The 10,997-nt window shown below is 36.2% G+C and overlaps 4 protein-coding genes across 4 annotated transcripts in view; 3 read left to right on the forward strand and 1 right to left on the reverse strand.

The window, feature by feature from the left end:
• LOC137645186 (ras guanine nucleotide exchange factor G-like) overlaps positions 1 to 646 on the reverse strand; it is a 5,669-nt gene extending 5,023 nt beyond the window's left edge. The window contains exon 1 of the mRNA XM_068378009.1: positions 626 to 646. Within this exon, the coding sequence (XP_068234110.1) occupies positions 626 to 646 (21 nt within the window). The remainder of the gene's footprint in view (positions 1 to 625) is intronic.
• Positions 647 to 3,185: 2,539 nt separating this feature from the next.
• On the forward strand, positions 3,186 to 3,848 carry LOC137645187 (uncharacterized). The gene has a single exon (XM_068378010.1). The coding sequence runs from the start codon at positions 3,186 to 3,188 to the stop codon at positions 3,846 to 3,848; it is 663 nt and encodes a 220-aa protein (XP_068234111.1).
• Positions 3,849 to 5,099: 1,251 nt separating this feature from the next.
• Positions 5,100 to 6,185, forward strand: LOC137645188 (uncharacterized). The gene has a single exon (XM_068378011.1). It carries the CDS (start codon positions 5,100 to 5,102, stop codon positions 6,183 to 6,185), a length of 1,086 nt encoding a protein of 361 aa, XP_068234112.1.
• Positions 6,186 to 6,988: 803 nt separating this feature from the next.
• On the forward strand, positions 6,989 to 7,681 carry LOC137645189 (uncharacterized). The gene has a single exon (XM_068378012.1). The coding sequence runs from the start codon at positions 6,989 to 6,991 to the stop codon at positions 7,679 to 7,681; it is 693 nt and encodes a 230-aa protein (XP_068234113.1).
• The last annotated feature ends 3,316 nt before the right edge of the window (positions 7,682 to 10,997 follow it).

Here is a 10,997-nt window from a genome sequence, read left to right on the forward strand (position 1 = left end):
AAGCTGGATGTCGCTAGTTTTTGGTGGAGAAATGCCTGCTGCACACATGATAGCTCGAATTTAGTTGTACTGTAGTGAGGTTTTTTGCGTCAACTCCTGAATTTGAATGAGGTTCGTCCATATCAAGCATCTAGGTGAACATAAAATACCATATGTTATGCCATCCTATTTAACCATCATAAATAAAAACATTTTACTGTGTTATAGTTTTGATTTATAGCATGTTGCAGAGAAAATCCAATCACTCGAATGTATCACTTTAAAAGTTAGGTTAGGTTAGGTTGGGTTAGGATAGGTTAGGTTAGGTTAGGTTAAGCAATGTAAAGTAACTTTTTGTGGGAAACACATTGAGATTATTTAAAAAAAAAAAACCTATGGCTATTTTTGGAGCTACAGCCAAACGTATTTCCTTGGCTGTGACTCGACTACTCGTTTAGATTTGGGTATTTATTTACAAGAGCACGCTCTCCATTTACTCCCAAATTATGCAGTCTTGTAGCTTTCCTCTTCTTGTGCAGTGATTAGAAGGTTTTTTTAAATAATGGGAAAGCAGAAAATGGCAAGATATGTTGAGCAAGGGGGAAGGGGTTATAAAAAAAAAAAAAAACTGTCTTGGTTTCCTTACTAAACGACCAGGAACCGACATCGTCAACATAATCAACCTAACAGAATTTGTGATGCCAGCGTGCATAAATAGAAGTTTGGGATGCTAGCGTACATTTGATATATATTTAGAATATATACTAAATTAAAAATGGAGTAATTTCTCAAAACTGTTCATGAAATATACAATTCACAATTTACAAATAGTGACAATTTTGAGTAATCACTCCATTTTTAATTTAGTATATATTTCTAATAAATAGTATATCAAATATACGCTGGCATCACGAACTTCTGTTTAGTTGACTATTTTGGTTCCAGATCGTTTAATGAACAAACCAAGCTAGTATTTTTTAATAACCCCTCCCCCCCTTGCTCAACATATCTTCCCGTTTTTTGCTCTCCCAGCATTTAAAGAACCTTCTAATTACTGTACAAGAAGAGGAAAGCTGCAGGACTGCATAATTTTGAAGTACAGTAAATGGAGAACGTGCTCTTGTAAACAAATACAGTGCTTTTCTGCTGCTTTTATCCATTTTCTCTAGGGCTTTTACATAAATTTGGAAGCTGCTTTTCCACTTTTTGGGATGGTTTACCCTCACCGTTACTCAATCTGTCTAACCTCTGGACATCTATCGGCATGTTTGCTGTGATACTAATCAGTTTCGGTTAGGCTAGGAATTTGAAAGTTTTTTCTAACCTTGTGGGCTATACTTTCATTGACACTTTTACTCTCTAAACCAACAATTTTTATTCTCTTAACTCTCTTGAATTGGCACAGCACTGCTTGATTGCTGGCTTGAGGGTGATGAAGTCATAGTTACTCACTAAACTTTAAAAAAACAAAAAATGAAAAACAAAAGAGATTTACTGTGGTTGCCTTGCCTTAATCTTATATGCAATATCAGTGGGGCTTACCCATTAGCAGCACATACTGCATGTATTATACTGTTTGTACTCACAGTTCTTTGTCCTAAGGGAACCTGTGAAATACCAAATGAGGATCGGTTTCTTTTTGTTTATGTCACACAACACACTTGTGTGACTTCTTTACTGTTGGCGCCATGATTTTGTTTCAGTCAACTGTCAAATTCTGAATATAAGCAAACAGACGGCAAACGATGTATATCTACAACGCCATATGAAATCGGAGCAATCAACTATTGTGTTCACTTCGGAGTTGCCAACTAGCGTATTAACATTCTATTTTGAGCCTTCCTATGTTCCTTCAGTATTAGTCTTAGGTCGCGCCTGCGTAGATCCTCCGTCATCTTTGAGTAATGTAGCGCAGAACTAGTTAGTACTGACATACCAGTGTTACGAATAGGTTCTTCGTTACCCTGCGGTATCTCAAAGGGAGGGGGAAAATTAACACACCACCAAGAGAGTTCTTACCATCATGGATTTAAGCCAAGTCAAAATTTTATAAGTGTTTTGTTATGTTAGTGATATTGAAGGGCATGCATGCACGTTAGATATCGTTACTAGCAGACATTTGTAAAATAGGACTATACTTTGGGTTGCCGGATAGGAAATTTTACAATGAATAGTTAAGTTTAGTAATAAATATGAATGTTTTTATTCCTGGTCAAATAATAATTCAAACATAATGCAATTTCTCGATTTATTGAATGATAGGAACAGAAAAGAATCCTTGAAAAGCTGTTAAAGAAACTGGTAATATGTAAACCAAATTAGGGTAAGTTTAGGTTTCCATATTTATTGAAGATTCTATATGTTTACTATTTTGGATTCTTTTGAGTAAATATATAATGGTTTCGAGACTAGGATTATTGCGGGTGGTGATTGATACTGATTGATAACGTATATATTTAGCATTGATATTGGTGTTAATACGTGAATATGTTTGATAGATGTTTTTACCAATATTGCGTGTTACGAGAAAGTGTTCATTGTGTCGGGTTGTTATGATTAGGTTGGTATTGGCAATTTAGAAAACCGTTGACGCCGTACTTTTTTGCCGTGAATCATATGAAGAGATTGGAAATTTTATATGCGTTATACATTCTGAATTGATCAGTGTTAATCGTTGCCACTAATTAAAAACATTTAAGTATGAAAATTATTTTCCACTAGTTGTGATTTTTATTGAAAAATAATTTAAAGGTGGAAGTAATAGTCTTGTTAAGTTGTTGAGTTTCGGCAATTCGTTAATAGTTGAAAGTGAAGTTAATAAATTAATTCTTTCCTATGGTGAAATTTTCGAGTTGTGTGAGTTTGCGCCGACATTGATAATATCGTTGTCGCAGCATTAATTAGGAATAATGTTGTCGCACAGGCGGCCATCTTGTTAATGACCGAGCAGTTAAGTTGTTGATTAAAACGAAAATGGGAAAGAATTTAATATAGTTGTGCAGTTGAAAATAATGTATCTAATTGTGCTGATAACTTTTGAATTGAATTTCTCTTGAAGTGTGTTAAGTAATTGTATTTAATGGGGTGGTTATATATGAAAAAAAATTGTCGAAATTGTATATTCTACATAAACAGTTGTTTGTTGAAATTGCTGAAAATTTGAAAATTTATTGGTTTTAGCTGGTTTGATAATTATCTTTGGAAAAATGTCTGAAAGAGAAGCTTTGGTGAGGTCACGAGGTGGTTACAAGGGTGTAATCACCAAATGGGTAAATAAGATAGACTCTATTGCTGCAGGTAATGTCAATACATTGTCTTCAATTAAAGATTTAATTATGAAACAAATGAAGACTGTGCACGATCTGAATGACAAGATATTAGCCTTAACCACTGAAGAAGATCGAATGAAAGAGGTGGAAGAGCAATCAGAGTATGAAGTAGTAATTGGGGAACATTGGTATAAGTTGATCAATGCCATCACAGCGATATCAGGAAGCGGTTCTTCTGGAAATCCTCCGCCCACACATAAGACTAATGTTAGATTGCCGAAATTGGATCTCCCACATTTCACTGAAGATGTGTTGGAGTGGAATTCCTTTTGGGAATTATACAATGTGTCGGTACACCAGCGAGGGGATTTAGAACTTATTCAGAAATTCTCATATCTGCAAAGTTTGCTCGCAGGAGATGCTCTAAAACTGATTTCAGGATTTAAGTTGGAAGCTGCGAATTATTCACAAGCTATATCTCTTCTCCGAACCACATATGGGAAAAAGGATGAGATCAAACGAGTTCTAGTAAGAAGATTATTAGAAATGGAGTCCCCATCTCCATTCAGAAGCATTGCAATCATTCAGAGCAAATTTTGAATGTTCGATCAGATCATTAGAGAGTGAAAACCTGGAGTTGAATGAGTTCTACACTATTTTGCTTCATGGTAAGTTGCCTAAGAGTGTTAGTGAAACTGTAAAACGCAGATGTGGAGATGATTGGCTTGTATTTGACACATTTAAGAAATATCTGGAAGAAGAAATTCACAATCTAAGATCTTTCGTCTCAACGGATGTAAGTAAACCTGGAACTTTATCAACAATATCTACGTTCACAGTGAATCTATCACAATCTGTTAGACCTAAGAGTAAAGGGAATGTGAATAAATTTAGTTCTCAACAAACAAGAAAATGTGCATTGTGTGAAGGCGAACACTGGTGGACACAGTGTAAAACTTATGCCAGTAGGGATAAGAAACTGAGTCGTCTCGGGTTTTTACGATTTTGTTTTGTGTGTGCATCGAATAAACACTTTAGTGTAGATTGTGAAAAGCAAATTTGTGGAAATGGATGCTGATTGAAATATCATCGTGTATTATGTGATAAACAACAAACCAGCGAACCAAGTAAATCAACAATTAAATCAGCAAATAAACCTAATAATAATGGTGTGCAAGTTGGAACACTTTCTGTAAGTGATCAGGGTCAGAAATCCAAGCAAAGGTCAATTTTACCAACAGCCACAATTGTGTTAAAAGGTAAAGGAAGACATTTGGTACGCCTTCGTGGATTATTGGACACTTGTGCAGAACGAACCTTTATCAGAAGGTCAGCACTTAAGGACGTACAGTACAGATCTAAAGGCACGGAAAACATTGCCTTAAGGGGTTATTTGACAAGTAAACCTGTAAATGAGTATGAGACGGTTAGTGTTTCCATACCTTATAAGGGTAGATTGATTATTATGGATTGTATTGCGGTAGATGAATTACCAGAGTATACTAAGAAATTCAACGTTAAACGAAATTTGAAAACTTGTGTAAAACCAAAATTTGTCTAACGGACAAGGATTTCGATCTGCCTGTGGACAAACAAGCACCCATTGATATGTTGGAAGGCGTTGATAATGTCTATAACATATTACACCCCGGATTCAGAAAAGCTGGGAAACTGATATTGTTACCTACCATATTTGGATATGTTGTGACAGGGTCCTGTAATGCCCCTCCAGTGCAGGAAACCCAGGTAAATGTGTTAAAGCTAGCAACTAACGAGAAAGTAATTGAAGCTACTCATAAATTTGATAGTGATATAAAGAATGATTTGGATATTTTGTGGACTTTAGATAAAATGGGTATTGACTGCAATGAATTGGAAGAACATGATCGAAAGGTTCTAGAGGACTTTGAAAGTACCATTGTATATTCTGAAATAGAGAAGCAATATATTGTGGCCTTACCATGGAAGTCTAATAAGTCAAAGCTTCCATCCAATTTTGGCATGGCGTTGGGCCGGGTAAAGCAACAGTGTGCAAAATTTCAGAAAGATGAAACCTACCTGAACCACTATCAAAAAATCCTGAAGGATCAGGAGGATAGGGGGTTCATTGAAAGGGTAGATAAAAACAATGTGGTTGAAAATTGTCATTATCTAGCACATCATAGTGTACAGAAAGATAGTGCCACCACTCTAATCAGAATAGTTTTTGACTGTTCCTGGAGACAAGGTAAAAATGGATTGAGCCTTAACGAATGTCTGTGGACTGGACCACATATTACGACAGATTTGCTCAAAGTCTTATTGCAGTTCAGAACTAACAACTACGCCTGTATTAGTGATATAGAAAAAGTGTTTTTTATGGTGCAACTGAGAGAAGAAGACCGCAATTACACACGGTTTTTATGGTTGCCAGACCCAACGGATCCAAATAGCGAATTAATCATATATAGGTTTAGGGTGGTATTGTTTGGGGCTACGTGTTCTCCGTTTCTGTTGAATGCCACTATTAAATCACATCTGGCAGCTGTAAGAAAAGATAAGAATTGTACTGAGATGGTGGATATGATGAAAAGGGGGTTATATGTGGACAACCTTCAATTTACCTCCAACAGTGAAGATGAATTAATAAACTTATTTTTTGGCGCAAACAAAATATTTGCACAGGCGCACTTGTATTTAAGGGAATGGACTAGTAATAGTGATCTTTTGAATACTGTTGCGGGTGCTTATCGCATAAAATCAGAAGAGAAGCAAACCTATAAAGTCTTAGGCCTAAATTGGAACATCTCTAATGATAAACTAACAATAACACTTAATCATCTTAAGACCAGTCAAACAAAACGTGAAATTCTAAGTGCAATTGCCCAAATTTATGATCCTTTAGGAATGCTTATCCCTATTACGATACGAGCTAGAATATTCTTACTGGATTTGTGAAAACAGCAGTTGAAATGGGATGATCTACTTTCAGTTCCTTTATTAGAACAGTGGAATGAGTTGTCAAAAGACTTAGAGAAAAGTCTCAGTATTTCCTTCTCCAGAGGCACTAATCTGGAGAAAACGGATTATCTCCACATTTTCTGTAATGCTAGCATAACAGCTTATGGTTGTGTGGCCTATCGAGCAAGTGGTAAAACTTCGTCTCTGATTATGGCAAAGGGTAGAGTAGCACCCATTAAAGAGTTGACTGTACCTAAATTAGAATTAATGGCTTTGTTGTTAGGTGCAAGATTGTGTGAATTTATAGTTGAAACTTTTGAAGGAAATAAATTTGAGAAAATAATAATTTGGTCTGATAGTAAAGTTGACAAAGAATAATTTGCCAGTATTTTTGAAAAATAGAGTATTGGAAATTAACTCTTATAACTACGAGGATCGTCTTTTCTTACGTCCCATCTTCAGAAAACCCTAGCGACTGGATTACTAGAGGAAAAAGGACAGAAGAAGTAAGAAATAACTCCTTTTGGTGGGAGGGACCTCCCTGGTTAAAATCAGAAAACCACACATATCCTATTGACAGGACATGGGTGAAAGAAGCTCAAGCACAGGATGAAGTTATTCAAGTCCATCTTGTAGGGAACAGTGAAAAAACCCATCTGCTAAACTGGGAAAGATTTAGTAGAGTGGACAAATTTTGTAAAACTATAGCTTGGATTAGGCGATTTATTTACAATTGCAAATCAACTGGCTGTAGAAAAATTGGAAGTTTAATGCTGGAAGAACTTCAACAATAAAATAAAATGATTATCCTCTTACAAAAGGAATACTTTCCGGAGGAATATAAAGCTTTGGAGAAGGGGGGTAAAATTTCAAAATTGACCTTATTAGTACAATTGAATCTCATCTTGGAAGAAGGAATTATAAGATGCAGAGGAAGATTGGAACATGTCGCACAGGCAGCGGAATTAAAATTCCCAATCTTACTGCCGAAAAGTTGTTTTCTCACAAAATTGATAGTAAGGGAGCATCACTGTTTACAAGCTTACATGGGAGTAAATGCAACCGTGGCAAGTGTGAGACAGGAATATTGGGTCCCACAGCTTCGCCAATTATCCAAAAGTGTAATTCATCATTGTATAATCTGTAAGAAAACACAAGGGAGACCCTACCGTGTAAATATTGCTCCACCATTGCCAGAATTTCGGGTGCAGAGAAAACAACCCTTTAGCGTTACGGGAGTAGATTATACAGGAGCGTTGTTAACCATGGAGAAACAGCAAAATCCTGAAAAAGCCTATATTGTGTTGTTTACTTGTCCAGTTACTAGAGGAATCCATATCGAATTAGTAAAAGATCTGTCCTGCGATTCGTTTCTTATGTTGTTCCGAAAGTTTTGTGGCCTTCGGGGATTTCCTTTTTTAATGCTAAGTGACAATGCTACTACCTTTGTATCGACTTCAGTTTATTTGAAAACATGGCAGAAAGTTCCTTAGTACAAGAACACCTGAATGCTATCGAATGTAAATGGAAGTTCATACCAGCCAGAGCACCTTGGTTTGGAGCTATATGGGAAAGATTGATTGGTCTTCTGAAAACATGTCTAAAGAGAGTAAGAGGTCAGGCCTTTCTCAGCTTTAGTGAACTTTCCTGTGTTGTGACTGAACTTGAAGCAATTATTAATGACAGACCCTTAAGTTATACTTCGGGAGATCTAGACCAGTTGGATATTCTGACGCCCAATCATTTGATTTTAGGACGTAGATTGAGATCTTTCCCTAGGGAAGTCATAGATTGGGAAGATGAAACTAAGGACCCTCTGTATGGCGAAAATAAGGATGTTGGAAAGCGATTTTTGTACATCATAAAAAAATGTGATGACCTGTGGAAAAGGTGGGAGAGAGAATATTTAACTTCTCTCAGAGAAACTCATCGAGTAGGAATCAGACACGAATCTTGGCCCAAAATGGGAGATGTTGTGTTGATACACGATGAAGGACCGAGAAGTCGTTGGAAGCTCTGTCAAATTGTCAAATTACACGTGGGACCGGATGATGTCTTGCGCGTGGTTACTTTAAAAACCCTCAAGGTCAAGTAATGAGACCTGTTGTCAAGCTATATCCTTTGGAATTATGGCAAGAGACTGATGTCATATCTGAGAAAACTGATAACAAAAGCACCCGACCGAGCAGGAAAACAGCACAGGCGGCTACTGAGGCGAGAAGAGCCCTCATTCAAGTGGGACAATTATAACTTTAAATATTGTTTCTGTTTGCTGGGAGTGTATCGTGACTTACGACGAAATCACGATAGTGTATTTATAAAGACCAGTAAACAGTCATTTATCTTTTATTTTGTAAGGGAAATATTATGAACATTATGCAATGTGAGATGTGTAGAAAATTATAATTGTTGTATTCAATTATTTGTAATAATATAATATTTCTTTTTGTCAAAGTTTTTTGAAAGGTAAAATATATTAAATAGTTGTTTGACTCTAAGCAATTGTTAACGAGTTGTTAAAGTTTGTTTTGACGAATGCGGGTCGCGCCTGCGTAGATCCTCTGTCGTCTTTGAGTAATGTAGCGCAGAACTAGTTAGTACCGACTTACCAGTGTTACGAATAGGGTCTTTGTTACCCTGCGGTATCTCAAAGGGAGGGGGAAAATTAACACACCACCAAGAGAGTTCTTACCATCATGGATTTAAGCTAAGTCAAAATTTTATAAGTGTTTTGTTATGTTAGTGATATTGAAAGGCATGCATGCACGTTAGATATCGTTACTAGCAGGCATTTGTAAAATAGGACTATACTTTGGGTTGCCGGATAGGAAATTTTGCAATGAATAGTTAAGGTTAGTAATAAATATGAATGTTTTTATTCCTGGTCAAATAATAATTCAAACATAACGCAATTTCTCGATTTATTGAATGAAAGGAACAGAAAAGAATCCTTGAAAATCTGTTAAAGAAACTGGTAATATGTAAACCAAACTAGGGTAAGTTTAGGTTTCCATATTTATTGAAGATTCTATATGTTTACTATTTTGGATTCTTTTGAGTAAATATAGTGATAATGACGTCCGAACTTATGGCTGATTACGTGAATTGGACATTTTGCTTGACTGTGACCTTGACCTTTGACATTGACCTTGCAAAATTTACTCATTTACAGATTTTTACATAATAGTTAATCCCTGCAAGTTTCATTACTCTACGATTGAAATTGTGGCCAGGAAGTTGTTCACAAACACACACAAAAACGAACAAACACAAACAGAGGGTAAAACATAACCTCATTCGAACTTCGACATTTCATCGCCACCAACAGTTTTCACATTCTTAAAAACGCTAGAAAAGCGTTAATTTTTTCTCCAAAATCTTATCAGAATATGTAACTGGAACTCAGTACCGTAATTTCTAAGTTGAATATAGACCTGATTTTACGAAGATACGGCCTTATAATTTCATCAATGGCTTTAAAAAGGAATATAGGCCTAGAACCAGGCACTGGTAGGCTAATGTCTCCGTTTCTTTCTTTACCAACAACTACGGTTAAATACTAGACTGCAATGCTGTCAACTTGGAACTCCAAAACAGATAAAAACTGTTGAGCAATCTCACAGATTTGGAACTTACCACGCACTGAAAAAACGTCAAAATAAAAATATTCTTTGCAAATTTAGTCTTGTAAGAAAATTGCTGCTTATTCAAATTTCTGAGAGTTGAAACTCATAAAAATTCGCGAAAGCGTCAGAAAAATCAACCTGAAAAGTATATGCTCTTAACCCCCATTAAAGGTTTAAAGGCCGCTCATGAATGGCAAAGGCAAGGGATAGTGAAATTGCCCTACCAAGCGGGACAATGCCATAGAGACTGACCACATATAAATAAGATCAGCACCCAAGCCCCATCTCCACCCAAGCTAGGACCAAGGAGGGTCAGGCAATGGCTGCTGATGACTTGGCAGATAGACGTACAGGCTCCCTAAAATCCCCAATAATTAGCTCACAGGTATGGTGAGGTTGCAGAGACCAAAGGAACTAAAGGCCCGTTTACTCGGGGATAGTTTACTGGCGCCAGCTTACTGACATCAGCAAACTATCCTTCGTGCAAAGGCTTACTATCCTGGAAAGTTTATTTGCCGCTAGTTACTGGCGCCAGTGAACTATCCTCGTGTAAACTGGCCTTTACGAGTTTGAGCGCGACTCGAACCCCAGTCTGGGGAACACCAGTCAGGGACGTCCCCACATAGGCCAACAACATCCTAGTTAAAAGCGCTTGTTTAAAAACCTGGACCTTCTTTTCCCAAGTCTATGACTGGAATGAATCTTTTACCGGCGAAAAATACATCTCTCGACAAGCCCTTAGAATTTCCCTAAATGCGAAGTAACAGTATTTATCAGCAATAATTATTTGACACACTTGCATCTTCTAGAACCTTCATATAAAATGTATTGACTTTTCATAAATTCCTTTATGATACTACACACATTAACAAATTATTCAGAGATTACTTGTGTTTCGATTTCAATGTGTCCTATTAAGATATATTCGTAAACCTATAACAATATTGAGTGTCATAGTAACTAGATATTATTATGAACTAATCTTACATATTGAAGCCAAATTTCAATTGTAATAAAAATTATTATAAACTTATTTTAGATATTGAAACCAAATTTCAATTGCTTTAAGTATTATAAACCAATCTCACATATTGAAGCTAAATTTCAATTGCTGAATATTTACCTATATATAAAACGATTTTTAAATTCTGAGGGACCATTAAATTTTCCCTCTTGAAAAATC

This window comes from Palaemon carinicauda, chromosome 8 (assembly GCF_036898095.1).
Source record: "Palaemon carinicauda isolate YSFRI2023 chromosome 8, ASM3689809v2, whole genome shotgun sequence".
NCBI lineage: Eukaryota > Metazoa > Arthropoda > Malacostraca > Decapoda > Palaemonidae > Palaemon > Palaemon carinicauda.

Bases quoted from the DNA above. Each gene is read 5' to 3' on its own strand.
- LOC137645187 (XM_068378010.1), top strand. From the start codon at position 3,186: ATGTCTGAAAGAGAAGCTTTGGTGAGGTCACGAGGTGGTTACAAGGGT.
- LOC137645188 (XM_068378011.1), top strand. From the start codon at position 5,100: ATGGGTATTGACTGCAATGAATTGGAAGAACATGATCGAAAGGTTCTA.
- LOC137645189 (XM_068378012.1), top strand. From the start codon at position 6,989: ATGATTATCCTCTTACAAAAGGAATACTTTCCGGAGGAATATAAAGCT.